Source organism: Tenrec ecaudatus, chromosome 3 (assembly GCF_050624435.1).
Source record: "Tenrec ecaudatus isolate mTenEca1 chromosome 3, mTenEca1.hap1, whole genome shotgun sequence".
Classification (NCBI taxonomy): Eukaryota; Metazoa; Chordata; class Mammalia; order Afrosoricida; family Tenrecidae; genus Tenrec; species Tenrec ecaudatus.
Genome location: NC_134532.1, coordinates 149,641,688 through 149,655,112, shown reverse-complemented (window position 1 = coordinate 149,655,112; position 13,425 = coordinate 149,641,688). Strand labels below are relative to the sequence as shown.

The window sequence follows — 13,425 nt, the reverse complement described above, 5'->3', positions numbered from 1 at the left end:
TGAAAAGCTCTCTGTGCTTCAATTTTCTTCCCTGAAAACGAGGATAAGAAGTGGGCCCACTTCATAGAACTGTTGTGGGAAACTTGGCTAAAACCTGCACAGCCTCTTTCCAGAGCCTAGCACACAGTGGCTCACTGAGGGAATGGCAGCCATTGCTGGATGGAATGCTATTAACGTTCAATTCGGGGTCCAGTCCTTACCAGGTATGCGTCCTTGAGCACATCTCTTCTCATAGGGCCCCTTGGAATCTCTCTCACAGGCAATGCCAACTGCCCTCAGTACTGATTCTGCTAGTAAGAAGCTGAATAGGGGGGTTGGGCGACCAGGGATGCAGTGGGGTTGAGTGTGGGGAGGGCCTCTTGGACTAGCAGCAACTTTGGGAGAAAAGAAGAGGTTCCCTACTTGGAAAGAAATGTGCATGCTCTCCTACCTGATGGCGTGTGGCTCTTGGGGGTGACCAGATGGCATGTGGCCACCAGTTTAAAGTCTATAACCTCCTGTAAGAAAAGCAGAGATAAGCTTCCCTCAGGTAGCGACCAAGATAGCCTCTCATCTCTCTGCAAACCTCCAGCTCCCAGCCTCAAGCCAGGCGCTCCCGCATTTACAGAATAAACGTGGACTCCACGCGTCCTGACTGTCCAGCAGAGGCCGCCCTGGGCTGGAGCTCCCGGGACCGAGCGCCGGGGGTGGCCCAGTCGTCGCCGCGGGGCGGGGTGGGAGGGGTTTGGCGGTGGCGGCCGCGGCCGAGGAGGCGGCCCCGGGCGCTGGCGGCTGGGATGGGGCAGAGGAGCGCTGGGCGCCGGAGGGCACACAGCTGACGGAGCTGTGCAGTTCGGCGCTCGCCCGGCTTCGCCTCCCAGTCAGTCCGCGGAGGCACCGCGCTCCTCCCGGTTCCCACCGCAGCCCCGCGTGCAGACGAGGAGCCGCGGCGCCCGGTGCGCTCCGTCGGTCGCGGCCAACTCTCCAGCAGCCCGCGTCGGGCTCGGCGCCCGGCACCAGAGGTACCATGATCTGCAAGACGCTCTTCGCCTTTTGCGTGTTCACTGCAGGTACTTGGGGCGCCGCCTGGGCTCGGGGACCAAGTCGGGAGACTGGACAGGGAAGTTCCGGCTCTCGGGCCCTGCAGGAGGGCTCGCTGCCGCCCGGGGTGCGCGCAGGTGTGTGCGCATTGGGATTTGGGGTGACGGGCGTCTTTGGGGATCCTGGGCAGTGGGGGGCAGAGGGAATGGCAGGGTCTTTCGTGCCGCAGAAACTCCGGTTTTGTGGAACAGGTGGCTGCGCCGGCGCGGTTGAATCTGGGTGGGTGACACCGACTGCTTGTGGAGACTTCGCGGGCCTCCAGGGTCTCCGGGTGCACCTTGAGGCCCCCAGAGCCTGCGACCACACTTTCTGGGGCTGTTAGGCTGGGGGACGACTTACCAAAACAAGGGAAGAAATGTCTTCCGGCAAAGCTTTGCTGGGGTCTGCGCGGCGGCCGGGCGCGACTTGGCGGTGCCCGGCCTCCCGCCTGGTCCCTCCGTAGAGGTTTAGGGAGGGTGCGGCACCCGCAACCCCGCTGGCGAAGGCGGCAGGCGGCGCGCGCCAGGTTTAAGGTCGCCATCTCCGCGGAGAGTTTGCAACTCTCGCCGGCGCTTCCCCAGGAAAAGGAATCGCTTGGCCCAGACGAGCCTCCCCTACTCCACACACAGACGCCTTGGCGGAGACCACTTATCTCTGGTCTCAGGTCACCGAGGCTACCGGCTAGCAGGGTCGCCGGGACAGGGGGGCTGCGTTCGGCGGTGTGGCAGAGCCAAGGAGAGAGTCAGAGTCCCGTGGAGTGTCGAGTCTGAGAGCCCGATGTTCCAGAAAAGACCACTAGAGTCCTGGCGAGGGACAGCAGAGTCATGGCTAAGGTCACATGCCTAAAAACGTATGGGAAAAAAGTAGCCAGAGCTGCGCGGACACTGCCTTGTTTCAGTAAGAATGATCAAAAATTGACACCGCCAGCTGATGGAAAAGACCATTTAGTTATATATCCCCTCCCAACGCCCCCCGCCCCCCCCCCCCGCAGCCCCAACCTTTATAAATATCTTGGAAAGGATCATGACAGGTCATTCTCAAAGGATTTTATCTAACGAAAAGTTTCGCAACCTGAGGCAATTGACTGGACCTGTGCGAAAACCCCCTCTTCTTGCTCTCAGGTCTCTGGTTTGGAGATGCGGCAGCAGGCTATTCGGAGCCCTCTCCGCGCGCCCCGCGCCTGGGGGTTGCGCATCCCGGGATCTCAATGGGCGCCCAGCGCCTGGATCCCTTGCGTGCGCTCCCTGCATGCTCCGCCCAACCTTGCTATTTATGATGGATTCTGTCGTGGTGGAAACGAGCTATTTGCGAAATGACATGGAAAATGCCTTCACTTTCTTTTCACTTAAAATGTGCTCATGACATGCAGCTAGCCTGAAGGAGTCAGCAGAGCCAGAAAGTAAGTTTGTTTTTGTAAGCAGGTTGTCCTAGAAAACAACAATACAACACAACTCTGCCATGGTGGGGGGGGGGAGGACTGAATCAATCCTAACAGGAGTCATTTTAGCATCCCGCCTCCCCAAACTCAAGATTTCAAGATTGTGTGTGTGGGGGGGGGGAGGGGGGCGGGGTGCCAGCGCAGGAGCATTTCCAGGCTTCTAAGGCCTGCATTCCGGAGTCCTGGTAGCATAGTGATGACAGTCCGGCTGCTAAGCACAAGGTAAGCCGTTCAAAACCACCAGCGGCTCCGCGTGAGAACGAGGAAGCTTTCTACTCCAGTAACGAGTAGTCTCAGCAACCCGCAGGGGCAATTCTACCCTGTGTTGTCAAAACCGACTCTGGCAGTGAGTTTATTCCGGAGCAGAAAGCCCTGGTGATGCTGTGGGTTACATCTTGGGCTGCTAACCTCAAGATCATGAGATCGAAACCACTAGCTGCTCAGAGGGAGAAAGATGTGGTTTTCTTCTCTCCTACAGATGGACAGTCTCGGAAACCCACAGGAACAATTCTACCCTGTTTTTTAAGATCTTTATATTCCAGGGCAGAAAAATTGCCCTCATCCACAGTCTGAGTGAGGTTTATGGAGGGTTTGCTGAGCAGCCTCAGCCACACCCCCACATCATCCCCCCCACCCCCTGACCCCCAGCATATACACAGGTGCATTGGGACCAAGCCAGGAGGACTAAGACCTTCAAGGCCTGGAGCTCTGAGGACCACAAAGGACAAACTGCTGCTTTCTCCAGGTTCTATTTCTTGGTTCTGTTACTTTCTGTCGGAGGAAGAGGACAAAGCGAATGGAAGTTTCCTCCTCACTTCGGGCCCTCTAAAGATGGCTGCAGGGGCCCGTTGTTGTTAGACTTACTTGCAATAAATTTATAAGACGTGTCATCTGCCACGGAGTCCGGTCCAGCTCATATGGACCCTACAGAACCGATCAGAACTGTCTGTTGTTAGGAAGCACTAGATCCTCTGCACTCCAGAGCATTTCCATGTTTCCACCGTTTCTCCGTCAACCCTTCCCTCAAGCTTCAGATGCTTTCGCCCGTCTGTTTCTTCTACCCTCTGTCCAGTCGCCGCCAACCCAACCCCCAAAGTCTTAGAGGCTTCAGGGAAATTAAAAAATAAAAACAACCCTTAAGCTTTAAGCAAAAAATTAAACTCACTGCCAGAGAGTCCACGGGGACTCAGAGTGAAGGACTGGATAGAATTGCCCCCATAGAATCCATCCTCCAGCTGTAAACCTTTCAGGGAGCAGAGTGCTCCCCTCCGCCTCCCTTGCAGTGAGGGGTGAGTTCAAACTGCCAGCCTCTGAGCAGACCCAGGCTTAATCTGCTGCACCACCAGGGTTCCCAGGAAGAAGGCTAGGGGACCCTTTTGTATCTTAAATTCTCTCAACGTATACCTAGGATTTCCCTCCAGCTTGTATAATGGTCACTTGCGATTATTTATGCATTGCTAGCAGGTCAGCAAAGCTAAGCCTAATGGAGTCTCTTGTATTTAGGAATCAAGGAAGAGTAAAACCTTCGACTATGTACAATACTCTCAAAGTTGATTGTGATAGACAGCTCCCAAATTTCAAAAGAACATTTCTTTAAAACTCTTATGCTCTGACCAAAATATAATCTCACTTCCATCCAGCCATTTCTGACCCATATGACCCCAAAGGACAGGGTAGACCTTTGGGTAAACCTGTGGGTTTCGGAGACTGTAAATCTTCACTAAAACAGAAAGCCTCAGAGTGGCTGATGGTTTCAAACTGCTGATGTGGAGGTTCGCAACCCACGATGCTAGGTGAAACCACGGAAACCCAAGCTCACTGGCATAGAGTGGATTTTGACTCCTACTGTCTCTGTGGGTTTCTGAGACTGTAGCTCTTCACAAGAGTAGCCAGCCTCATCTTCCACAGAGAGGTTTTGAATGCTGACCTGGAGGTTAGCAGCCCAACAGGTAGGCCACTGGGGCTTCTTTTAAGACAGTAAGTTGATGGTAAAGTTACCCTCCCCCCTACAGGAAACCTGACCTGCGGAGATGGGAGCTCTCTTGTTATCTGATGTGTTTATGGAGGCCTTGGTGCAGTGGCACCCAGAGGCTCTCCAACTAGACGGTCTACGCTTTCCTATTTATAAATCACTCTCGGTTTCAGCCAAGTAATTTCACCACTCTCCATTTTCTTACTGCAGCCTTAATTGTCTTACTCAATTTCTTATTCAAAATGGAGGGCTAATAGCCTCATAAAGTTCTTCAAAGTCTTCATGGGAAGGGTTTTAGAACAGTGCTTGGGGGCACCCAAAGTATTCAGAAAATGTTTGCTATTGTTTTTGTTTTATTCTTATCGCTAGTTGACCCTACTCTGCACAGATTAGGTCACACTCTACCAAAGTAGAATGTATGTGTGTGCTCGGACGATGTAAATCAAAGATCTCAACTAATACTCTGTACTAGCTGCTCTGGCAAACCCTAATGTGCAAATGAAGAACATATTCAGCTGAGCCTACTAACTGCCTAATTTGAAAAGGTTAATAATGTGTCAACTCAGATTCAGCACGCAGCAGTCCCCCAAATTCTTGGTGACAAATAGAAGAAGTAAAGTGTATTCAAGGATTTGATTTCTTCCGCAGAGCCTTATACAAACAAACGGGCACGTTTCCAAAGCCTACATGGGTGAAACTTTAAGGTCAAGTTCTCTGAGGCACACATTTTTGAATAGCTCAAATAAAACAAATTAGACAGAGAAGTTGTCATATATGAATAATCCAGAACCATTAAAAATTGCCAAATCTCCAATTTAACTTGAACTTTAAGGCCCAGTCTAATTGTGATTATGTTTTCATGAGGAAAAAATTGGCCAAGTATTTACAGTGCATAAGCAGAGTTTCTTAAACAATGAGTTCCCAGTCCTGTGGAGTGATGGTGGAGAATATTGAAAGGACCATGCACTGTCAAAAGAACCAACACTTAGACTTGGAGCACTCTTTAGAAGCCAGGATGGTGAGGCTTGTCTCAAGGACTCCGCACATGTTATCAGAAGAGACCAGTCCCTGGAGAAGCACCTCATATTTGGTTAAGTGGAGGGACAGAAGCAAGGGGGTTGATTGACACAGCGGCTGCAACAATGGGTTCATGCATAAGAACAATTGTGAGGATGGTGCAGGACCAGGCGGGGTTTCAGTGTGTTGCACATAGTGCGGCCATGCGTTGAAACCGACTTAATGACACAAAGAATAAGTGCATGTATATGTGCATGTGTGTGTATGCACACATATTTAAAATTCATAGTTGTTAATCTTAAATTCAGCTTTAACTGGGTGTCCTGTATTTTATCTAGCAAGTAGGCTATTACCATTTCATCTTTTGGCTTTTCATCTATGGGTCATCTACCACCCATAAATTTCCAAACCTATGTGGTCTACCACCCCCTTTTCAAAAAAACAAAGCCAAAAACCAATATTCAGTGCCCCCTGGCAATGAAAATCCTGCGTAATCCATAGTCCATAATCCCTGATAAATTGTAGGTATCTGTTTTCACAGCACCCCTGGATTATTGATGTGTCCATCGGATGTGGTATTGCCCACTCTGGGAAAATACTAACAGGCAGTGGATTAGATAAAGGATTTGCTTTATTTCCCGTCCCATTTCGAAAGCGCTCTGGTGAAATAGTGGCCCAAACTCTGGGGTCTAAGTGCTCAGTCAGCAATTGGAACTCCCTAGGCATTCCACTCGGGAAAGCTGTGGCAGTCTGCTTCCATGAGGATGACTGTCTTGGAAACCCAATGGCACAGTTCTACTCTGCAGTATTGAGCTGCTAAACGTTTTAGCATTTGATTGCCCACCCCCCTCCTGTTTCACTGGGCTTTAGTTGCCCTGCCTTGTTCCTTTACAAACCATCTGTTCTTGGGAAGACACAGAGATTAAAGAGCAGCCCTTTCTCAGTTAGCGACTCTATGGACTAGGACCCACAGGCAGCTTTCACTCAGGGCACTACTTTGAATACGGTGGCCCATCCATTCCTGTACAGTGTCTCTGAGCCATTGGGGGGGGGGAGGGGCGGTCACTGTAGCTGTCCTTAGGCTACATTAGCCTAGCCCTTTGACTCTTCCTTTTTTAAAAAAGAGTAAGTTTTAAATCCTAGCAGTGTTCTTGCAATGAAGCTGGAACTAGAAACCTTCTAGAATCTAGTTGGCAGCTATATAAAAGAGAGAGATGTAGACTTGCTTTGGATTTTAATGATCTTATTTTGTGCCAAGATCTGAAAACATCTCAAATATTAATTATGTAAGGTTTACATAATTCCTGCTGGATAGTTCCACTTGTATCACTTGAAAGCGGCAGTTTCACAGGGCCTGGAGGGATACACTAGAATGTTAAGGCAGAGAGAAAACAAAAAGAAATCCTTTGTGTAATTTCATTGCGGTGAAAATTTGTACCTTTTGTACCTAAGGCAAAAATCTGAACAGGTAACTGTAATTAAATTGAAAAAAATATCTGGGAAGTTACCAGGTGTCAGATCATGAAATCATGCCTATTCGATACAAAAGAAGGCAAGTGGTAGAATACAGAGTTGATGATAATCTCTCTCTCGGACATTCCACAGTCCGACACCGGATTTTTCTGTCCATCGGGGAATAAATACAGAATGTGGTCTTGAACATGAGAAACATTGCAGGAGGGACGTTTTGTTTCGCAGATGGTTATGGAGAAGATGGCACACTTCCAGCGACCATCCACATTTCCACGGGGAGTGGGCGTGGCTGTTGGGTGCCATAGGGAGGATTCTGACTCAGCAATCATAGCATGGTTTTCTCGTAAGCAACCTTTAAGGGAGCATGTCTCTGGGTGTTTTCTTCCAAGGAGCGGCTGGGAGGTTCAAACCTTCAACCTCTCCATCAGCATTGAACATCTGACTTAATGCTTTAGGCATTGAACCTCCAGGGCCCTTTCCCCACTGGTTATAATACATGTTTCCTTTATGGGGTCATTGAGAAGTATAAAATGTTCCCTTTGGAATGGTGGTATTTTTTTAAGCATTTTATTAGGGGCTAATGCAACTCTTATCACCATACATACATCAATTGTGTAAAACACATTTGTACATTCATTGCCCACATCATTCTCAAAACATTTGCTCTCCACCCAAGCCCCTGGCATCAGGTCCTCATTTTCCCCCTCTCTCCCCACTCCCCACTCCCTCATGAACCCTTGATAATTTATAAATTATTATTTTGTAATATCATGTCTGACATCTTCCTTCACCCATGTTTCTTTGGTTTTCCCCACCCCCCCAGGTTCCCCCTTTCCACCCTACTCTCCCTCCACCCTCTCAGTATCACCACTCTCACCACTGGTCCTGAAGGGATCATCCTCCCTGGATTTCCTGTGTTTCCAGTTCCTATCTGTATCAGTGTACATTCTCTAGTCTAGCCAGATTTGTAAGGTAGAATTGGGATCATAATAGTGGGTGCGGAGGAAGCATTTAGGAACTAGAGGAAAGTTGTATATTTCATCATTGTACATTGTACCCTGACTGGCTCATCTCCACCTCGCGACCCTTCCATAAGAGGATGTCCAATTACCTACAGATGGGCTTTGGGTATCTACCCCACACTCTGCCTCATTCATAATGATACGATATTTTGTTCCGATGATGCCTGATACCTCATCCTTTCAACATCTCGTGATCGCACAGGCTGGTGTGCTTCTTCCATGTGGGCTTTGTTGCTTCTGAGCTAGATGGCCACTTGTTTGCCTTTAAGACCCCAGACACTATATATTTTGATGTTTTGATAGCTGGATACCATCAGCTTTCTTCACCACATTTGCTTGTGCACCCATTTGTCTTTAGCGATCGTATCAGGGAGGTGAGAACACAATGATATGATTTTTTTGTTCTTTGATGCCTGATAACTGATCTCTTCAGCTCCTTGTGATCATGCAGGCTACTGTGCTTCTTCCATGTGGGCTTTGTTGCTTCTGAGCTAGATAGCCCTTTGTTTACCTTCAAGCCTTTGAGACCCCAGATACTACATCTCTTGATACCTGGGCACCATCAGCTTTCTTTACCACATTTGCTTATTCACCTGCTTTGTCTTCAGCGATTGTGTTAGGAAAGGGAGCATCATAGAATGCCAGTTTAATAGAACAAAGTATTCTTGCATCGAGGACTACTTGAGTGGAGGCCCAATATCCATCTAATACCTTAATACTAAACCTATAAATATCTGCACATAGATCTATTTCCCCATCCTCAAATATAAATACATTTACATATGCACATGCCTTTATTTAGACCTCTATAAATGCCCTTTGCCTCCTAGCTGTTTCCTCTATTTTCTTTGACTTCCCTCTTGTCCCACTATCATGCTCAGTCTTCATTTGGGTTTTAGAAATTCCTCTTGGTTACATTACCCTGATCATGCCTTACCAGGGCTCCCACACCCTCCTCATCACCGATTTGGATCACTTGTTGTTCCCTTGTCCCTGGGTTTGTTAATCATGAAGGGCTGTTATGAGGGCTTCCCACCCCTAATATATATATATATATATATATATATATATATATATATATATATATATATATCCTGCACTGTTTGGAAAAGCTTTACAATCCCCACAGAGAAGCAGCAGAGAGTTACTGCTATTTGGGCATTGGGCTTTTATCTGGTTGTTAAACATTCCATACCATGCAACGCTTGCTTTGTACTGTAATTTAGATTCTTTGCTGTATTTGTCTGGGTAGACTTGAAAAACAAATCCAGAGAGACTCATATGTGCGCAAGAAAGAGCTTTATATATAAGAGCAACTGAATATTGAGAAAACATTCCAGCCAAGTCAAGATCAAGTCCATAAACCTGATATTAGCCCATATGTCCCATGCCAAACTATAAATTCCTCTTCAGACTCATGCAACACATACAATGACAACAAATGCAGGAAGATCACAGGCCAGTGGGGGGAAAGTCTTGTGCATGCAGTGGCGATGTAAGCATCTCAGCACTGGCATGGGTCTCCCATGTGGCTCTTCCAGCTCCAGGGCTCCAGAATAGGTCCATGCGTCTTGTTAGCAGGAAAGATGAAGCAGAGAGAGTCTGTCTGTATCTGGCTTCCAGTGAGCTGTTTATCTCTGTGCCACCTCCAAATGAGGTCATCAAGCTATGACCTGATTGACAGGCTAGACTCCACCCCTTCACAAGTTGGCCCAGATTATGTAACTACCACATTTATCAAGAACAGTAGCAGTCACTTCAAGGGTAAAAGGATATTCAGCATTTTGTTTTGTTTTTCTCTATATAAAAGCCACAGTGCACTCTCTCTATGTGGTTAGGGAAATGATCAAACATTCAGTCATAAGTTAGTTCTATAAAATGTCATATTACGAGAGAACTTTTTGTATCTGAGAATAACAGATTGGGAAGAACTCAATACCCCTTGCTCATCAGAGGTGGCTAACAGAGTCATGAAGAAATTTAGTGGGTTGTCCACTTCTTTCTGGTCTAGGAAAAGAGAAACGTTATTGAACTTAATTCTCCAAAGACCAGTCACCTGAAGCCCTTTCCATCTCACTCAATGGCAACTCCAACTATACACTGGCTACTCCAAAGCCCTGAGCCATACCTTGACTGCTCCTTTTCTTTCAACACCCCTTGTTCAGTACTTCAAGAATATCTGAATGCCTTATCTTGAAAATACATGCAGAAATGCACTACTCTTGGCCACCTGCATTTCTCTCCCTCTCCTCTGACCCACCATCATCTTTCTCTGGGAACACTGCTGTCACCTCCTCTCTAGACTACCAGCTTCTACCCTTTACCTTCTAGGATCTCTTTATGTGGCAACAGTTCATGAACTGGAAGTGGGTCACATGCTGGCACTGCTCTGTCCAACATCAACAGTGCTTCCCATTGCACTCAGGGTAGGGGACTGTGCCTTACAGTACTATCTCAATCAACTAGGGTCACATACACTCTCAGACCAGATCTTCTGCCCTTTCCTTGGCCCACTCTCCTCCAGACACCCCGGGTTCTTTATGACATGCAGTGGCTGCTTGCTCTGTCTACATTTCTCATGGCTGACTCTCTCACCTTCTTCAAATCCTTGCTCAGAAGTCACCTTCCCAATGACATTCACCCTGACCAACATTTTAAAATAGCAGTCCGTTCCACCTGCCAACAGCACATACCCAATGCTCCTTATCTGAGCTCGTGGCTCTACTCTCTCTCTAACATGTTATCTTGTTCCATGTCTACTCCACCCCAGCCTCCCCAGCTAAAGCATAACTCCACAGATGTGGGGATTTGGCCTTTTCTTTGCTGTGACATTCCAAGTGCCAGGAGTGTATGTGGCACATAAACGAGACTTCATAATCCATTTGTTAAATTGAATGATTAAATCCATTTTTGAGGGATGGCAAATTATACTTAGTTTAGTATGATTTTTTCACTTTGATCACCCAAAAGAGGGAGGGAAAGGGAGGTGAAGACAGACATACATATAGGCAAACTTGCTTACCTCCGGTGCTTAGGTCAAAGGCTACCAAATAGCTTTAAAATAAAATGAGTCAGGCTTTTATTTTTCATTGTGGTTCACAAAGGCTAAACTTTAAATTCAGCCCCCCGAAAGCCCCTGCTTTTCCATGTTGCGATTGTTGTTAGATGCCACTGAGTTGGCTCCAACCCATAGAGGCCCTGTGCACAAGAGAAGAAAGCACTGCCCACTCCTGCACTGTCCTGACAGCTGTCGCTATGCCTGAGCCCCTCGATGAAGCCACTGGGTCAGTCCATGTCCTTGGGGGCCTTCCTCTTGGTTGTTGCCCTTCACTTTACCAAACATGAGGTCCTTCTGCAGGGACTGGTCTTTTTGACAGCATATCCAAAGCATGTAAGATGAAGTCTTGCCATCCTTGCCTGCAAGGAGCACTCTGGTCTCAATGCTTCCAACACAGATCGTTTGTTCTTTTTGAAGGCCATGGTACTTTCAGTATTCTTCTCCAGCATCAGAATGCCAATGCTTGGATTCAAATGCTTCTGGGCCTTCCTTTTTCCATGTCCAGCTTTCACAGGCATCTCCTTTTCCCTTGGTATCCTTTGAAAATAGCTGAAACATCTTAGCGTTCTGGCCAATTAAGGAAGTGTCACCTTTGAATTCAGGGATTGAAGGTGAAGATACCTCTACTATTTGACATTTGAGAATTTTCCGAGTAACTCAAAATAGCCTAATGGACAAAAGTACTCTGAGACTAAGAGAATATTTATGAAAGTTAAGTAAATCCAGAAGGTATGAGGTAGAGGTGTTAGCAATGAATCGGCTTAAGAAGTGAAAGAGGGTCTCCTTGGCCTTCTGATCTCTGCCTGCTAGTAGCTGGCAGTAAGAATTGAAATTGTTTGGGAGCCTTAGAGATTATGGCAAAACTTAAGATTGTATCAACTTCAAGAGCAGCCTGTAAACAAATCACAGGAGACAGAAGAAACCTTAATACACCTTGCTTGCTACTGAAGCCCCGCTGTCCTTTATTGAAGGCATTGGACCATCATGAAGGACAGTAACACTGTCTGTGGAGCAGAGTCGTGGCCTTTGACTTTTGTGCCACAGACCGCTAGGGTGCAATGTCTAGTGTTGTGAGTGTGCATTAAAGGGCAGGGGAACATTCTGACACTTCTCCCAAGGAAGATACCTCTGATTACTCTGGCAAAAGAAAAAAAAGAAGGCTTGTGAGACTCCATATTTCAAAGGCAATTATGACTGTTAAAGAGCGAAAATGACTTTTGGATCGAGAGGAGATAGTTTGAAAATTTAATAAAGAATAGGAAAATGTGGTTTCTGAAATTCAAAAATTTACAACTAATTTTTGGTAAAATAAATGTCTCTCAATAACCGACAGTTGTCTCTTGCTTTGTAATTGTTTTCAAAAGTTGCATTTAAGGGTTGATATTTTTAATATTTATTTTTATTATGGAAACTATAAACGTACATTTCTAGATCTATCTTGAAGTACAATGCTGTCTGTGATAGGATACTATCTACCACATTCAAGGAAATCCAGTTAATACAACTATTACTCAAAGTTATGCACCAACCACTCAAGCTAGTGACATTCTACCAGTGTCTTCAGTCAGAAATGGATCAAACATACAATCAAGATGCATTGATAAATATTGTTGATTAGAATGCAAAAGTTTGAAGCAAAGAAAGAGGGATAGTTGATGGAAAATATGGCCTTGGTTATAGAAGTGAAGCTGGAGGTCACACGATAGAATTTTGCAAGGCCAACAACTTCTTCATCGAAGGATGACTATATAGCTGGACTTTGCCAGGTGTAACACACAGGAATCGAATCTGGGAAAACACAGCGGAGAGGTTCAGTATCAGCCGTCAAAACTAGGGGTCTGTGGAGAAAACCAGTTGTTCATAGGTAAGTTGAAGATGAAGAAAATTAATAGAAGTCCATGAGATCCAAAGTATGACCTTGAGTCTCTCCAACTTGAATTTCAAGAACATCTCTCTATAGATCTAAGTGGATGCTAATGGTGGACACTCGAAGCGCTGCGGAATGACATCAAGAACATCCTACGGGGAAGGGAGAAAAGCTGAAGGTCATTAAAGAAAACATCAAGAACATCCTACGGGGAAGGAAGAAAAGCCGAAAGTCATTAAAGGAACAGGAAGAAATAAAATATCAAAGTGGCTATCAGAAGAGACTCTGAAGCTTGCATTTGATGTTGAGTGGCAAAAGCAAGTGGAATAAATGGTGAAGTAAAAGAACTGAACAGAGCATTTCAAAAGGCAGCTTGAGAAGACATAATAAAGTATTGCAATGAAATGTGCAAAGACGTAGAGTTAGCAAACCAAAAGGGAAGAATATGCTCAGCATATACCAAGCTGAAAGAACTGAAGAAAAATTTGAGCTTCCAATAGTAATATAGAAATAGTGAAC

The 13,425-nt window shown here is 46.5% G+C and overlaps 1 protein-coding gene across 1 annotated transcript in view; it reads left to right on the top strand.

Annotated features, from left to right (window-relative positions):
• Nucleotides 1–735: 735 nt before the first annotated feature.
• Nucleotides 736–13,425, top strand: part of PARM1 (prostate androgen-regulated mucin-like protein 1) — a 129,134-nt gene continuing 116,444 nt past the window's right edge. The window contains exon 1 of the mRNA XM_075544204.1: nt 736–1,049. Within this exon, the coding sequence (XP_075400319.1) occupies nt 1,007–1,049 (43 nt within the window). The 5' untranslated portion in view covers nt 736–1,006. The remainder of the gene's footprint in view (nt 1,050–13,425) is intronic.